Source organism: Helianthus annuus, chromosome 4 (genome assembly GCF_002127325.2).
Source record: "Helianthus annuus cultivar XRQ/B chromosome 4, HanXRQr2.0-SUNRISE, whole genome shotgun sequence".
Lineage (NCBI taxonomy): Eukaryota > Viridiplantae > Streptophyta > Magnoliopsida > Asterales > Asteraceae > Helianthus > Helianthus annuus.
The window spans coordinates 58436006-58455371 of record NC_035436.2 but is presented as its reverse complement, the minus strand read 5'-3'; the positions used below and the strand labels follow the sequence as shown (position 1 = coordinate 58455371).

At 36.6% G+C, this 19366-nt stretch overlaps 1 protein-coding gene across 1 annotated transcript; it reads left to right on the top strand.

Annotated features, from left to right (window-relative positions):
- Positions 1-3446: 3446 nt before the first annotated feature.
- On the top strand, positions 3447-4302 carry LOC110937977 (proline-rich receptor-like protein kinase PERK2). The gene has a single exon (XM_022180446.2). It carries the CDS (start codon positions 3466-3468, stop codon positions 4162-4164), a length of 699 nt encoding a protein of 232 aa, XP_022036138.1. The 5' UTR covers positions 3447-3465; the 3' UTR covers positions 4165-4302.
- The last annotated feature ends 15064 nt before the right edge of the window (positions 4303-19366 follow it).

Here is a 19366-nt window from a genome sequence, read left to right as displayed (position 1 = left end):
TCGTCCATTTTTCATACACTCTTCTATGCCCGTTGAAGCGAGTTATGTATCGTATATCGGGAATCGTGTGTTTACTAACTTCCCACACACCGATGATTCGATACCTACCCCGTTTACACAATCGCCCATCAACCTTTCACCAACCTCCATCGACCTTTCACAAACCGAAACCGTCCCTGAAACTCAACCACCCATCGATGCTCCTTCCGCATCGAAACCCATCAAAAAGAGAAGTCATAAGAAAAAAACGAGGCGGATAAAGCACTTGAAACCGCCAAATGAAAACAACAAAAATGGGTCGTTGCTGAAGAAGTTGCATTGGCGAGGGCTTGGTATCAACAATCTCAACATCCAACTTTAGGTATTCTTAAACTTTTTTTTTATTAATGGTTATTTTTTATATAACTTTGTAATATATTAAATTTTGTTTTTATTAAAATAGGAAATTCTCAACATCGAACCGCCCTGTGGAAAGCGGTTAGTAGAGTATTCCATGAAGAAATGGGAAGGGAGGCTTATCGTGAAAACGATAGCTTATCCTCGAAGTGGAGCGAGATAAGCACCCAACTTACAAAATATAATGCTATTTTAAATAAAGCAAAGCAAAACTCAAAAAGTGGTGAAACCGAAGCCGACATTGTGACAAATGCAGTGGTCACATTCAAATCAAATGTGGGGACCAACTTCCGTTTCATGCATTGTTGAGAGATTTGTAAGTTCCATCCAAACTGGGCGAATATCCCCATTGGTAGTGAAAGTAACTCGTCTTCCAAAAGGTCAAGGGCCTCGTCCCAAGCACAATCTGATGCACGAGATCAAGAGTTTGAGGACCTTTTGGATGATTCGCCAAGCCCAAACCGGCCTGAGTATGGAAGAAATGCCGCAAGAAGGCGTGCTCAAAAATCAAGATCTGGTACGGCATCGCCTTCAGCTGGGAGTTCGGGCCCGCGTAGGGGAATATACAGCGACCAGTTGGATGACATTTCATGCAAGTTGGATACATTCAACGTATTCCAACAACAAAGGGCCGAAATACGAAGGAGCAAAGAAGCTAGAGATGCCGTTAGAGATGCCCAGAAACAAAAACGGGATGATTTGAAATTTCTGTCCCAGCCCATTGATCACCTACAGGGTGACGAGTTATAACTAGTCTTGACGATGAGATAAGAGATAAAAAACAAATATAAAAGTTAGGAATTTTTTTGTAATTTTCTTTATTTAAAAATATTAAAAAAAATTAAATTTGTTGTTTTAAATAATATTCAAATAGCCCAGCGGGTCAGTCCAGTGAAGCCCACCAAACCCACGCCCCAAACCCCCGCCCCACCATACCGTGTTGAATGTGGGTTAGCCCATGTCTGCCCCCCAAGCCACGTGTTAACTAATACCCCAACCCCAACCCAAACCCAACCCCCGCCCCACCATACCCAAAGTTCTTATAACTCAATATTATATTGAGACAATCATGTCATGTATCTACATAATTATAATTACTTTCAAACGTTAATATTACTTAATTAAGAACAATACAAACAATACGAATGAGATGGGTTTTTACCTCAATATGAAATAGGATACAAACAAATATGTATAACACATAGGTTTAATTATTATTTATGTAAAATAATATATACTTATAATGCTAATCTGAGAAGATATGTATTTTATAACAAGATAAAATGTATAATACTATAGTTGCAATGTTATCAGTGACGAATCTAGAAAAACTTTATAGAGACAACATTACAAGAAATAGAGGTAATGGGGTTACCCCTTGTCAAGAGGTAGGTCCGCCCCTAAATGTTATGTAACATTTATTATATATATTAACATTAAATAATAATTTTCAGTATAAAATATCTAGGCAATAAGGTAAACAAAAAAAAAAAAGTTAAGCAAAAGAACAAAGAAGACGCTTTGATTAAATTCCTCATGAACCATTTACTCCATTCGATAAAAGTAATATTTAATTTAGTTTAAGCTAATTTTTATACATTAAATAGGTTATCAACAATAAACTAGTATTCACATTTAAACGTATTACACAAATTTTAATTACACAATTTAATGGTTATTAAAAGATTGGTTTAACCAATTAACCCTCTTTAACTAAAGCGTATGGTTGGTAATTGATTAAAGTAAAAATAGTTTTACCTATAGATACCAAGTGTCGTATCGATGTCATACCATTATAAACTGAACTGATACAGATCAAATTTGCGCTACAATATGATCAGTCTATGAAACTGATACGAATCTACAATTAACTACCGATTTTTGAATGTGTGGCGATAATATGCGATTGACAACCAATTTTTGAATCCATAGCAATAGTATAATAAAGTATCCAACCGCCTACAGAATTTTGATGTTACAATTAATTTATTAGTTTGTAGACTTATGAATTTTCAGAAATATAATTGAAAATATGTGATAATATCTTTTTAGGATTAATTTGTGGACTCAGGGCTGGCTCTAGGCCCGGCAAACCCGTGCCGACGCCGAGACCCAAAATTTCAAAGGGCTCGAAAAATCTTTATAAGCTTGTATATATTTATTAAATTATATATTTAGTTTAGTTATCCGTTTATTATGTAAACAAGTATTGGTGGTGTAGTGGTAAAAACTGTCTTAGAAAAATAATACAAAGGTCTTAAGTTCGAGTCTTTGCTTCATCACTAAATTTTTATTTTTGTAATTCATTTACCCTTAATCATAATTTTGGGCCCAATTCTTTTCGTCGCCTGAGGTCTAAATTTTTTCAAGAGTTCCAAGGAAGGTTCTTTGTTGACTTACGGATTTTTGGAAATATAGTTGAAAATATCTTTTTAGGATTTCTATGATAATATCTTTTTAGGATTTCTCGAGATGTATTGAACTAATCGAAGGGGACTTTTAGTTTTGGTTGCATTTCTTGATTACTGTCGTTGCATGTCTTCTTTTCTAAATTTTAGTCGGTCATTGATGACGTGAATTAGTATTGCAATACAAATCCATGTTAGGAAAATCGTTTTACCATTTGCTAAACGCCTAAACCTATCACCTATGTATAAACTGTTATTTTCATTTTTTTTCTTTCCTTCTTTTCCTTTGGTGTGTGATGCGTCGATGATTTTGATGTTCAGGGTTGTTTTATAACTTTGTATTGTTGGTGGTGGTGAAACCTGATCGGTTAGGTATTTAAGACGGTTATAATAAACACACAATCCGAGTGTTGGGTAATCCGAGTCCCACGCGCAGCGGGCGTGAGCGAATAAACCTAGTTATAATTTAAATTTAAAGTTTGAAGAATAATACTTTGAAGCTTTAGACTTTAGAGAAGTGTTTTGCAATACAATCAATGTAAAGAAACTCTCATAGCTTAAAATGAGCAGCAAGTCTAGTGATCCTTGCAAGTAATAATCTTCCAATCCTCATGTACTACAAATAAGGGCACCTCAACCCTTTCTTACATACATTACATTAATGGCTTCCATTTCTACTCAATACTTGTTCCCTCATTTTCCTCCACCATCTCCCACCTCAACACCACCTTCTCCTACCGCAAAACCGCCACCATCCCCACCAAATTTCGTCCCACCACCATTGCCTCCTCATTTCGTCCCACCACCATCACCTCCACATTTTAGCCCCCCACCACCACATGCGGTCCCACCACCATCGCCCCCTCATCTTGTCCCTCCACCGCCACATGCGGGCCCACCACCCTCGCCCCCTCATTTCGTCCCTCCACCACCACATGCGGTCCCACCACCATCGCCTCCTCATTTCGTCCCCCCACCACCACCCCCTCCAAGCAACAATTCCACAATAATCGTGGTGGTGTTCGTCTCATGCGGTGGTGTCTTCTTTTTGGCATTCGCTATGGCGGCATTATGGTGCTTCCTCAAGAAGAGGAAGAAGATGGTTCAAAAAGCCGAAAATGTCCACTTCGATGAACACCGAAAGGTGTCTGAAAAAATTGTACAAGGGCCACATGGGACTGAAACCGTGATTCTTTCGGTAGAAGATGATATTCACATTGAAGAAGATATGAGGAAGAGTGAGCTCGAAAACTTCCGAAAAGGATTGCATTTGAATTCCGGGGACACCTACATTATTGGTGGTCCGATTGATCCTGGAAAACCGTCGTCCAGTTCCGGTCATCACCACCTGCATGGCTAGAAGTACGTTGCTATGAGGTGCAAGCTAGCTTCTACTTGAGAATAAAATGTGGATATAAGTTAACAATTACTATATATTGTGGTGTGCATTTTCTTTTATTCATGATTGATGCATATGAATTTGTGTTGGCTTGCTTCATAGGAATATTGTGTCATCAGCTCTTGTTTTCACTTTTCTTGTCATGTTATATCCAGCACTCCTCTACTAACATATATATATATATATATATATATATATATATATATATATATATATATATAGGACAAAGATCCGTTAGGAACCACCCCTTATTGCGAGAACCGCGAGAACCAGTGTGAACACAAACAGTAATTCCTAAAAAAATCTAAAAAACACCCAAATTTTTTTTTTTTTTTTTACTATTTTTTTTTGAAAAAAATCGCTATATTTTGTTAATAAAAAAAATAAAAATAAATTTCAAAAAAAAAAAAATTTCGAGTAACAGTTATCCATGCACATGTGCATATGTGTCGTTTCTTTGTCAAATTCCGTAATTCATTACAAATACTAGTCAATTGCACTTTCATTTACACTACTACGTGTAATACACTATTTTTTACATTACCAATGTTAGAAATGCACATGTGCATCTATATGTATCAACAGGAAATAAGGTGTTTTGGTACACTATTTTCTCTTTCATCTATCATTCCATCCATAATACACAAGCATGCACATGTGCATTTTTGTCATTTTTTTGACAAATTCCGTAATTCATTACATATATTAGACAATTGCACTTTCATTTACACTACCATATGTAATACACTACTTTTTACATTACCAATATTAGAAATGCACATGTGCATTTATATGTATCAACATGAAATAAGGTGTTTTGGTACACCACTTTGAATACACTTTCCCTTTCATCTATCATACCATCCATAATACACTACCATTACCTCCTACCATCCATAATACAATACCATTACCTCCTACCATCCATAATACAATACCATTAACAATATTTTCACTTTATTACATGTATGTAAACACCATTTATACCATCCAATCAACATATTACATAAAAAATTGACAACTATAACCAAACCATCAACCACTAGATATAACTAACCAAAAAACATGTATATGGGTCTACTTCTCCATTCAAAATCACAAACTTTTTGTATCAAAACACGTTATATCATGGTTATACCTAATTATGCACATGTGCATTTTGAATATTGGTAATGTAAAAAGTAGTGTATTACTAATGGTATTGTAAATTAAAGTGCAATTGTCTATTTCTGATAACGTATTACCGAATTTGTTGAAGTAATGATACATATGCACATGTGCATGGATAACTGTTACTCGAAAAAAAAGGTTTTTTTTTTTTTTTTTTTTTATGGGAACGAAATATAGCGATTTTTTATTAAAAAATATTAAAAAAATAAAAAAAAATTTTTGAGTGCTTTTTTGATTTTTTTTAGATTTTATTTTGTGTTCACATTGGTTCTCGCGGTTCTCGCAATAAGGGTGGTTCTCGCATGAACCTTACCCTATATATATATATATATATATATATATATATATATATATATATATATAGGGTAGGGATATTGTAAAAAGTGTTTAAAATGTGAGAAAGGTAAGAAGTGTTTTAAACCATTGGATATTTGATCTAATTGTTGAGATCAATAGGGTATAAAAATGTAAATTGTGTTTTAATTAGAGGGACTTTATGTAAAATTGAAGGGCAATAGTGTCTTTTTCAATGTTTGAAATATGGTAACCGTAACCTACACAACCAAAAACACCTACATTCACTCCTTTTTCCTTAAATATCGGAATTAATGATTCACCTTAATTGTAGGGAGGTCTTTGGTTGCATATTCTTCATACGTTATCATAAAGAGATCTATAATCAGATTCATGGCGTGGTGTTCTAAAACAACAGGATAAATTGACTATGATTCTAGTCATGGTGTTTTAACTGGAGGCATTGTTCATTGTGTGGTGTTTTAAACATCTATGATTCAAGTCATGGTGTTTTATCTGGAGACATTGTTCATGGCGTGGTGTTTTATCAATACAAAACATTCCCAGATTTTAAAACACCATGACTATGATTCAAGTCATGGTGTTTTATCTGGAGACATTGTTCATGGTGTGGTGTTTTAAACATCTATGATTCAAGTCATGGTGTTTTATATGGAGACATTGTATAATCAGATTCATGGCGTGGTGTTTTAAAACAACTGGATAAATTGACTATGATTCAAGTCATGGTGTTTTATCTAGAGACATTGTTCATAGCGTGGTGTTTTAAAAAATCTGGAGACATTGACTATGATTCAAGTCATAGTGTTTTATCTGGAATCCAGAAAACATTGTATTGTGATTACATCCATGGTGTTTTAACATCTGGACAATCAATACGAAACATTCACGGATTTTAAAACACCATGACTATGATTCAAGTCATGGTGTTTTATCTGGAATCCAAAAAACATTAAAACACCAATTCAAGATCGAAGCTGTATGTATATAACCCTTTAAAACATCAGAATCGAAGAAGGGCGCAAAAGTTAAACAACTGTATTGTCTCTAGCGATTTCATAAGACTTCTTGTATTTATAATTGATGAAGAATGATCCGTAGATAACAATCGTATTGGATCTTGCAAAAAAAAATAAAAAATTCGAATCAATCCCTAAACATTCTCATCGCCAGTTATTTTTTTTTTCAGTTATATTGAAAATCAATTAATTGATAAGAATGGACAATTACAAATATACCCTTTTGAATTAATTAAGATAAAGGACACTTGTCATTCCCAAATTATTTCTCACACTTCTCACAAAAGTTGGACTTTTTACAGGATCCTCTATATATATATATATATATATATATATATATATATATATATATATATATATATATATATATATATATATATATATATATATATATATATATATATAGAGGATCCTGTAAAAAGTCCAACTTTTGTGAGAATGGTGAGAAATAATTTGGGAATGACAAGTGTCCTTTATCTTAATTAATTCAAAAGGGTATATTAGTAATTGTACATTCTTGTCAATTAATTGATTTCCAAAGATAACTGCCAAAAATAGCATGCGATATATTAGGGATGTGATTCGAATTCGATTTGTTCTATACATTTAATTGTTTACGGTAAGTTCTTGTTGTAGTGTTATATTCCCCAGTCAATAGTGTTATATTATGTACAGGTATCTTTAATCTCCTTTTCATAGTGTTTTATCCCCATCAATAGTGTTTTATTCTGTATAGTGTCTTACAGTAAACAGATAGTGTTATATCTTTTTATAGTGTTTTATCATGTAATATACTGTTCCTTTTCATAGTGTTTTATCCTCATCAATAGTGTTTTATTCTGTATAGTGTCTTATAGTAAACAGATAGTGTTATATCTTCCTATAGTGTTTTATCATGTAATATACTGTTCCTTTTCATAGTGTTTTATCCCCCATCAACAGTGTTTTATTTATGTATAGTGTCTTACAGTAAACAGATAATGTTATATCTTCCTATAGTGTTTTATCATGTAATATACTGTTCTTTATAGTGTTATAAAAAGTTGTTGTGAAGGAAATGGAAGAATTTATTTCAGTACGAGAAATTCGCTGATTGTTTAGGAGATTGATGGGGGTTTTGAAACAGTTACCATAAATTCGCTGATTTATAGGAGATTGATGGGGATTTTGAAACGGTTACCATATTTGAAACGTTGGAAAAGTCACTATTGCCCTTTAATTTTACATAAGGTCCTTCTAATTAAAACACAATTTACATTTTATACCCTATTGATCTCAACCATTAGATCAAATATCCAATGGTTTAAAACACTTCTTACCCTTCTCACATTTTAGACACTTTTTACCATATCCCTACCATATATATATATATATATGGGTCAAAGGCATAAACCCTAACAAGGTTGCACTTAAAACTAATCAAGTTATACATGAGTTGACAAGTTATAATAAATGGATTAAACAGGTCATAAACGGGTTGATCGGGTGACTTTATAATTCTTTTTAGTTTAAACGAATCAACTAACCAACCTGTTAATTTAAACCGGTTGTTTAGTTACCAAGGGTTAAACTAGGGGGCGTCCAAACCGCTCCCCACTCATGGCCGACTCGTGAACAGCGCTAGGTTAAACCACTTAACACATGAACCCCATTTTATTAAATGTGTTAAGCATATCAAACCACATATGACATATTTATGAAACAAGTTAAACATAATTAGTGACCGGTGACAGAAAAAAATTCGTGAAGGCAAATAATAATTACATCAAATTGCATAAAAAATATTAAAATGTAAATTTTAGTACATGTGATTATTGCATTGCATTGGCAAAAGAACTAACCTTAATTCTAACTTGTTGCATCGACCACACTTGCTCTTTGGCTAAGTTGTGTTGATTGTTTAAGAAGCAGATGTATCAAATGTAACACCCTGCAAAAAGGCCCTGTAACAAGTCATAATCGAAACCCCGAACGTGTACGACGAAAACCAGCACGAAAAACGAGAAAACCCAGTTATGGGTCTCGTCGCGCTACGCGACGATGATGAGGAAGTCGGTCGCCGGGTCGTGTGACGTGGCGCTTCAGTTTTCGCCTAGAGACACGTGTTGCCACGTGGCAAGCCTATGTGGTGACTCATGCCACCTATGCCTTAGGTCACCTCGTCGCGCGACGCGACGGTGTAGGCTGGTCGCGTAACGCGACGGCCTTAAATTTCAGCTATAAAATGAGCAGAACCTGGACATTTCAATCTGCTTAGTTTCAACTTCTTTCTCTCGCTCTCTCATTCTATTATTATAAACCCCGAAACCCTAAACCTCGAAACTTTGCTCCGTAGAAAGTGTACAAAACCCTAATCACTGAAACGATACCATGTCCAATTGATCCGAAACCCTAGCAACAAAAAGCTGAAGTTCCGCCTGAATAAGGTGATACTTTGTACGTTGCGGTTTTGATCTCGTGATTATCATTAAAAGTTTGATTTGGTTTCTTACACTAATCCATATCACATTGTGGTATATCTAAAAATTAGAACTTATAACCAGGGGGCTGCTAAACCAGAAAACTTAGCGGCTAAGAAAAGTTAGTGGTTAAGAATACTTAGCAGTTAAGAAAGCTTCGCGGTTAAATAAACTTACTAGCTAAGGAATCTTAATAGGAAATGAAACATAACAGCTAAGTAAGTTAATCAGTTAAACAACTAAGTAAGTGAATTAATTAATTAATCAGCTAAGTAAGTTACTTAATTAAGCAGTTAATAAATTAATTAGTTAAACAGCTAAGTTTAACAAAAAAAACGGTTAAGTAAGTTTAATAACTTAACATCTAAATATGTATATATGAGGTAGATAGCATATAAGGAAGATATATATAAGGAAGGTATTTATAAGGAAGAAATATATAAGGAATGTATATATGAGAAGGTGTATATGAGTAGCTAGTATCTAGGGAAGGTATATATGAAACTTCCTAGAAAAGAAGGGTATATTCCTTACCTATAAATAGGAAGCTTATGATTCATTTTTTTCTTGCCCATTCCTTCTCTTCTTCTCTCTATACGTTGGTGTTCTTACCGATAATCACTCATACGATATTCTGTCCGATCAATCAGGGAACCAATTAACGAATGCTAAAGTGCTACCTGAATTAGGATATGGTTCTGATCTCGTGACCATCGTTAGGTTTGAATTGGTTTTACACAAATACGCATTCTACTATGTTAAACTAAATGTTTAACTATCAGAAAACTCCGAACTATAAACTTACAATCAAAATAGATGCTTAATTCCAGAAGATTCAGAACTATAAAACTAGATGCTTAACTATCAGAAGGCTTAGAATCAGAAGACCTATTAACTCGAGAACTATAGACCTACAAGGTGAGTCATTCTTCTTTTTCTCATAAAATTGTGAGTCATTCTCTTTTACTCAAATGATTTGAAAACCCTAAATGTTTTCAAATTGTTACTTATATTACAGTGATTAAGTCTTTGTATTCTTACTAAGAAATTACTGACAGTATATGGGTTTTGTATACACTACTTGATAAGCTTCACTAGCTGGGAGAATGACCAATAGTGATATGACCACAGTCACAGGAATTGCCGAGTGACAAATACCTTTGGGTAATAGTAAGATATAAACAAATGTAAAAACTCTTAATGTTGTAATTATAAGAAGGTGTCTTTTTATACAAAATGAATGATATCACCAGTATTTCCTGCTGCTAAAATGTTTTTAAACATGTTTCAGGTGATTACAGTAGATCTGAATAAGAGTTGTGATACGGCACCAAAAGGCTTAAAAGAAGTGGCTTATTTTATCAATTAAAAGTAACAAATTATGTATTCGGGTTTATCCCCTATTAAAGCTACATTTGCAAAACATGGATTTATTCCCATCTGTTTAATAAATAAAATCCGGTGTTTTCTAAACTCTGATATTTTTCCTAACTCACAGTCCTGGTGAAATTTTCATTGCAATATTTTCAAAATAACCACCGGTACCACTTGATTGTTCACAGCTCCCGTCCAAGGTGTGGTCGGAGGTTGCGACATCAAACATTGCTCAAAAACAACTAGAACCCAATAATTAATAAATTGTAAACTCAACAATTGATATAAATTGTTAAGATCATCAATAGTTTAACTACAGCTAGCTAGGGTATTTGCCCGCACGTTGGGGTGGTACGTTACCATGAGCATTCGATGGATATTGGTTCGATTCGTTACAATACTGGTACTACACATGCACTCGGTATAGAAATCAATACGTGTTTTACATTGACCAAGAACAATAAAAACTAACGTCGGTGTTGGCACCAATGTTGTTCAAACTATATCACTATATCGATTGGTTTAGACTGTCACGGTACTAGTATCGAGCGTCATAGACGGAGCTGTATTAATGAAAATTACCAAAACCTAAAATCATAAAAAAGAATACAGGTACCAGTACTAATGTTGTTCGATATGGTATTAATGAAAATTACCACCACCACCACCACCTCCACCGCCACCACTCCATCGAGCACCACCACCACAACCCTCCCCATCGTTCTCTCCACTCTCACTCGCAACACCGTTGAGATCCAACGACGCATGTGGCTAACGATGTGACAGAGATTCCGACGACGAACATGTGTGTGACATCGGCGCTGCTTGGGCTTTGGCGACGAAGAGATTGCAGTTCAATTGAAGTGATTTTGAAGGTTATTCATCCATGGTGGTGTGTGTGATAATGTCTACCCTTTTTTATTAAAAAAAAGTGTTTTGAGTGGATTACGTTTTACACGAAAAGACAATTCAAGATAGACTTTTTGCAGTGATTTTAAATATTTGGTATTGAAAACGACAGGTAAGCATGTTTAACGGATGCTTTGTGATGATTCTAGTATTTTGACTTTATTGCGTTTTACGTTTTTTTTTCTGTTTATGTTTGGATTTTGATGACATAGAAATGAATTTGTTTTGAATATTCTTTTGGTTTCTCATACCTCAGCAAATGACATGTAAACATTTTGATTGATGGTTTGTGATTTTAAGGCTTTAACTTTGATTGCGTTTTATATAGTTGTGTCTTTTTATTTTGGGTTTGATGAAATAGAAATGATATTGTAGGAATTATTATTATTATTATTTTGGTTCTAATACCCACTAAATGACTCGTAACATAATTTTTTTGTATTTTTAGTCCATTGCGTTTTAGAAAAAAAACACTTTGTTTTGTGTTTTGTCTATTGCGTTTTAGGAAAACACATTTTTATGTGTTTTTTGGTCCAATGCGTTTTAGAAAAAAAAAAAAAAACATTTTGAAGTGTTTTTAGTCAATTGCGTTTTAGGTAAAACACATTTTTATTTGTTTTTAGTCCATTGCGTTTTAGAAAAAACACATTTTTATGTGTTTTTTGGTCCATATATTTTGAAGTGTTTTAAATCCATTGCGTTTTAGGTAAAATATATTTTTATGTGTTTTTAGTCCATTGCGTTTTAGAAGAAAAAAAACAATTTTTTTGTGTTTTTAGTCCATTGTGTTTTAAAAGGAACACTTTCTTTTGTGTTTTTAGTCCATTGCGTTTTAGAAAAAAAAAATCATTCTTTTATGTTTTTCAGCCATTGCGTTTTAAAAATGACACATTTATTTTGTGTTTTTTGTCCTTTGTGTTTTTTGTCCTTTGTGTTTTTTGTCAATTACGTTATAGAAGAAAAAAAAGTCATTTTTTATGGTTTTTGTCCATTACATTTTACGCAACTGGGTTTTCGAAGAAAAAAAATTCCAAAATATAGCAATAGTATGCCCGTTTTAAAGATAAAAAACGCGCGTTTTTTGGTGGAATTTTTATAGAAAAATAATGTCATATGAAAGAGTTATTAACGTTTAAAAAATGAGGGGAGATTGGAGGTAAGAAAAACTATTGTCTTGGATTGACTAGAATGCCCCTAGACAAACTCAGGCGCCTCATTTTTTTTTCTTCAATTTCACTCATTTAATCTTAACCCTTGATTAATAAAATAGTTGGTCAAGATTACTTACTAGCCTTTCTACCCAAATAAATTTCCTATTATATCCTAACCCTAGATTACATAACACTAAATTCAGATTTAAATAACAAAAAACCTAAATAAAAATAAACATAGATAATAAAATTACAACAAATAATATAAAAACACGCCTAATCCTAAAATAAAAAGGAAAATTGGTATTTAATAAACCAACCTTTGCCCAGTTGGTAAATAATAATCCAACCTACAGAATTGGTATATAATAATCCTACCTATCAATATGTTGGTACTCAATGAACCTCCGTTAGTTTTTTTTTAACTGAAGTTAGTTTTTAAGTTTTATTTATTACACAAACAGTCCCTGTAGTTGTAATTTACTAGTTTTAACTATGAGTTAATAGCCAAAATGGTCCCTGAGGTTAATAGCCACAGCACCGCCACCACCATACCACCACCACCGCCGCCGCCACCACCACCACCGCCACCACCACCACCGCCACATCACCGCCACCACCGCACCGCCACCACCACCACCACCATCGCCACAGCACCTCCACCACCGTAACCATCGCCACAGCACCACCACCACCGCACCGCCACCACCACCACCACCGTCGCTAGAGCTGTTGGATCTGTGATGTTTTTGGTCAATCATCGTCTGTTGCTGCATCTGAATTCAAACCCCTTAGGCGTCGATGATCAAAGACAGAGATGGTGGTGGCGGCGGTACGGTGGTGGTGGTGGTGGTGGTGGCGGTGCGGTGGTGGTGGTGGTGGTGGCGGTGGTGGTGGTGGTGGCGGTGCTGTGGCTATTAACCTCAGGGACCATTTTGGCTATTAACTCATAGTTAAAACTATTAAATTACAACTACAGGGACTGTTTGTGTAATAAATAAAACTTAAAAACTAACGGAGGTTCATTGAGTACCAACATATTGATAGGTAAGATTATTATATACCAATTCTGTAAGTTGGATTATTATTTACCAACTGGGCAAAGGTTGGTTTATTAAATACCAATTTTCCAAATAAAAAACACAAAAACCTAAAAATAAAATAACATACAAAAAATAGTAAAATAGAGTAAAATAACCTGGTTATCAAACTGGAAGGGAAAATAAACAGACTGGTTATCAAATTTTTTGTCTCAAACATCCCGGTTGGGTGCAGATCGTGGGATCTGGCAACGGCTCTTTGGGACTATGGAGACATAGCAGGGGTGTATATAGCGCGAAAGAGGAATAAGGATGGGGAGATCTTTGGTTTTGTCAGTTTTAAAGGAGTAAGTGATGTCACAGAGTTGGAAACAAGTTTGAAAAATGTGAAGCTGGGTAGATTTAAATTGAAGATCAATATCGCAAGATATGCGGTTGAAAACGAGGTAAATGGCATCCTGAACAGGTACAACGAGAAGAAAAGAGAGAAAGCTCCTATGATAGGACAAGAGACGCCGCTCTATAGGGATCCTCTAGGACCGCCTCCGGTGGCAGCCAGACCGAAGGTGCTGTACTCGGACTTGTTTGCTAATAAACAGGTGTCGGGTGCAACGGAAAATGTGATTCAAGTCAGTCCCACCGTAAATGCTTTTGCCCGAGTTCAGGGTAGGGCGTTGGTTGGTAGATGTGTCGACATTAAGAGCCTGAATTCAATGAATACTCGGTTATGGGAAGCAGGGTGTCGTGGAGCTGAAATCCAATACTAGGAGGTCTTTCTTTACTGCTTACGTTTGCAAAAGTTGAGGAAGCAAATAAATTCAGAATGAAGGAAGACATGTGGAAGACTTGGTTTTCCTCCCTTCATCCATGGTTAGGGCAGGCGTTGCCTTTTGAACGGCTGGCTTGGTTAAGTATTACAGGAGTTCCTTTACACCTATCTACAGTCTCGGTGTTTGACACCATTGGCAAAAGCATTGGAAGACTTGTTCAGCCTTCTCAGATGAACGAAGACGATGGGGATGTCTCGACGGATTGTGTAGGCGTTTTGATTGGGGACGGTCGTAAAGTAGAGAAAGTGGTGACATTAAAATGGCAGAGCAAATCCTATCGGGTGTGGGTGACGGAGGTTCCGGGGGATTGGATACCGGATTGTTTGGGAAAGGTTGAGCAATCTGACTCCGTTGAGTCGGATCTCAGGCGATGAATGACAAACTGTCAGTCGGAGGGGACACCGGCTTCAATTCTCCGGTGACCGGAGTAAATGAAGAGGTAGGAAACGAAGAGGTGGAGGATGGGGAAATTATTAAATCACCTCGGGAAAAAGCAGAGAGGGTTTTAAATTTGGCGGCTGATCATGGGGAAAAGGAAATCCTTTACACTTCCACATCAGTAGGTGGAGCAAGTGGTGGGCTTCCAACAGCCTCTTTTTTTAAAACTGGTAAAATCAGAAAAAAAAAGCCGTTTAACTTCTTGGAAGAGTCACATGTGCACGCGCAGGAAGAGAATTTTGGGAACCAGGTCCAGCTGACAATTAGACATAATGAAGAGAGAGAAGAAGTGGGGACTGTTTTGAGCATTGGCCTAGAGGCAGATTTTGTTGGGCCTGGGAGTGCAGAAAATAGGCCCAGACCCAAAAGAGGTAAAAACCCCAAGAAGAAGGCCCACCCTTTGGTAATTCTACATCTTAATCAGGAGGCGGAAATCTCGATCAACTCAGATCCTTTCAACATTGAGGAGATATTCCGTATGGAGAAGGATGGAATTAGGGATATTCTAACATGAGTGCAGGTTCGGTTGTTTTGGTAGGGAGTTTTGGGGGTTTGGTGTCGGTTTGGGATCCGGAAGGAATTAGTTAGTTTTGACTCCGTAGGGCTGATGTAATTGCCTTTGTGTTTCTGTCGTTTCTTATTTTTCTTGTTTTGTTTCCCAGTTTCTAGCTGGCTCTTTATATATATTGACCGCTCGTTACTCCCAAGGGTCATGGAAACCCTCTGACGAATATTCAGAATTTGTTGTGTGGTTTAGGTCCATGGTTCCGGTCATGTCATAAACAATTAATGACGCCAACGGGTGCACCTGCTGACATCATCGACTGTTGTTGAGCTCAACGCAACGATTTTAGTCAAAACAACTGCTTATTCGAGACAACGGTTGTTCGGTTGTTTGGAATTAAGACTATACACTATCACAACCCAACCCAACCTAACCTAATTGTTCATTAAAAAATTAATTTCTCTTTCTTTTATCTACACAACTCAATCCAATCCAACTTTTCACTCACATTAACAACCCAATCTAAACTAATAGGGATTTTCTAATGGCACACCCCCATGTCTATCTACACACTTTTTCAATTCAATACGCATCGTATAGGCCTATACAATGCGTATTGAACTAAAGTAAAAAACATGGCAGACTGACAGGTGCAGGTTATGTCTGGCGGCGGGCTTGATACGCATCGTATAGTATACGATGCGTATCAGGCCACTGTTTTTTTGAATTTATTTTTTGTTGTGTTGTGTCGAATGCGAACCCGAGAAACAAAAGGGATTTCGAGCAGTTGGTCATCTTTCCAAGCTTTTACACACAAATATGTGGTTCCCAATTTCCGGAACATAATCTGAGATTATCTAAAGAAGCGTTTTTATCATGTGTCATATTAGATGTGTTATGGTGAGATTTTTCAAGTTTGCACAGTGGGAGAAAAGACCAACACCTCTGTTAGTATTGTCTTTTAAATTCGCATAAACATATATTCGTTTCATAACCTCCTCCTATAAATCAACCACAACTCACCTGAGACCGACCTCTGGATCACACATGATAAAAGAGCTTCTTTAGACAATATGGGATTATGTTCCGTTTCTTCAAGATTTACGACTGATGTCCAAGTTTGATCACATTTGACTTCATCTGCGGTAGTCCAATGACTTTCTTGGTTCAATAATCCGACAATAGGGCCCACGGATCTTATGCCCACCCGAGACTGACCTCTGGATCACACATGATAAAAGCGCTTCTTTAGACAATCTGGGATTATGTTTCGTTTCTTCAAGATTTACGACTGATGTCCAAGTTTGATCACATTTGACTTCACCTGCGGCAGTCCAATGACTATCTTGGTTCAATAATCCGACAATAGGGCCCACGGATCTTATGCCCACCCAAGACCGACCTCTGGATCACACATGATAAAAGCGCTTCTTTAGACAATCTGGGATTATGTTTCGTTTCTTCAAGATTTACGTATGATGTCCAAGTTTGATCACATTTGACTTCATCTGCGGCAGTCCAATGACTTTCTTGTTTCAATAATCCGACAATAGGGCCCACGAATCTTATGCCCACCCGAGAGAGACCTCTGCATCACACATGATAAAAGCGCTTCTTTAGACAATCGGGGATTATGTTCCGTTTCTTCAAGATTTACGTCTGATGTCCAAGTTTGATCACATTTGACTTCATCTGCGGCAGTCCAATGACTTTCTTGTTTCAATAATCCAACAATAGGGCCCACGGATCTTATGCCCACCCGAGACCGACCTCTGCATCACACATGATAAAAGTGCATCTTTAGACAATCTGGGATTATGTTCCGTTTTTTCAAGATTTACGACTGATGTCCAACTTTGATCACATTTGACTTCATCTGCGGCAGTCAAGTGACTTTCTTGGTTCAAATAATCCGACAATAGGGCCCACGGATCTGATGTCCAAGTTTGATCACATTATGTTCCGTTTCTTCAGTGTTGTTTATCACCCTGTGTGAGCATTGGAAGGCCGACAAACATTCTTGCAATTACATCTTCAATCGAGACCGCATTATTAATTATAATGAAGCAATGAAGATTGAATGTGCAAAACCGCAACCGTTTTTTACTACGGAAACGGTGGCTATGGGAAATACAAACCTGACACGAACCACAATGGACTCAGACTCATACTACCCTTGTCGTTCCGTATTTTCTCCTTTTCTAATTCTCGAAGAATCTTGTAACGTATGACACATGATAAAAGGGGAAATCTAATGGAACACCTGATTGAGAGAAACTTCTTTGACCTAACTGCCGATATCTCATCCTTCTGTTGTTCAGTACTTCCGAGACGATTTCCCAATTTGCGGAACATAATCCCAGATTGTCTAAAGAAGCGCTTTTATCATGTGTCATATTAGATGTGTTATGGTGAGATTTTTCAAGTTTGCACAGTGGGAGAAAAGACCAGCACCTCTGTCAGTATTGTCTTTTAAATTCGCATAAACATATATTCGTTTCATAACCTCCTCCTATAAATCAACCACAACTCACCCGAGACCGAACTCTGGATCACACATGATAAAAGCGCTTCTTTAGACAATCTGGGATTATGTTCCGTTTCTTCAAGATTTACGACTGATGTCCAAGTTTGATCACATTTGACTTCATCTGCGGCAGTCCAATGACTTTATTGGTTCAATAATCCGACAATAGGGCCCACGGATATTATGCCCACCCGAGACCGACCTCTGGATCACACAGGATAAAAGAGCTTCTTTAGACAATCTGGGATTATGTTTCGTTTCTTCAAGATTTACGACTGATGTCCAAGTTTGATCACATTTGACTTCATCTGCGGTAGTCCAATGACTTTCCTGGTTCAATAATCCGATAATAGGGCCCACGGATCTTATGCCCACCCGAGACCGACCTCTGGATCACACATGATAAAAGCGCTTCTTTAGACAATCTGGGATTATGTTCCGTTTCTTCAAGATTTACGACTGATGTCCAAGTTTGATCACATTTAACTTCATCTGCGGCAGTCCAATGACTTTCTTGTTTCAATAATCCGACAATAGGGCCCACGGATCTTATGCCCACCCGAGACCGACCTCTGCATCACACATGATAAAAGCGCTTCTTTAGACAATCTGGGATTATGTTCCGTTTCTTCAAGATTTATGTTTGATGTCCAAGTTTGATCACATTTGACTTCATCTGTGGCAGTCCAATGACTTTCTTGTTTCAATAATCCGACAATAGGGCCCACGGATCTTATGCCCACCCGAGACCGACCTCTGCATCACACATGATAAAAGCTCTTCTTTAGACAATCTGGGATTATGTTCCGTTTCTTCAAGATTTACGACTGATGTCCAAGTTTGATCACATTTGACTTCATCTGCGGCAGTCCAATGACTTTCTTAGTTCAAATAATCCGACAATAGGGCCCACGGATCTGATGTCCAAGTTTGATCACATTATGTTCCGTTTCTTCAGTGTTGTTTATCACCCTGTGTGAGCATTGGAAGCCCGACAAACAGTCTTGCAATTACATCTTCAATCGAGACCGCATTATTAATTATAGTGAAGCAATGAAGATTGAATGTGCAAAACCGCAACCGTTTTTTACTACGGAAACGGTGGCTATGGGAATTACAAACCTGACACGAACCACAATGGACTCAGACTCATACTACCCTTGTTGTTCTGTATTTTCTCCTTTTCTAATTCTCGAAGAATCTCGTAACGTATAACACATGATAAAAGGGGAAATCTAATGGAACACCTGATTGAGAGAAACTTATTTGAGCTAACTGCCGATATCTCATCCTTCTGTTGTTCAGTACTTCCGAGACGATTCAAGTTATTTCTGTTGATTCAGTACTTCAAGGCATGCCTGTTTGATGACCGAATAGAGATCCAAATTGTGAGGAAAGATGACTGAATAGAGAACAAGTTCACCGC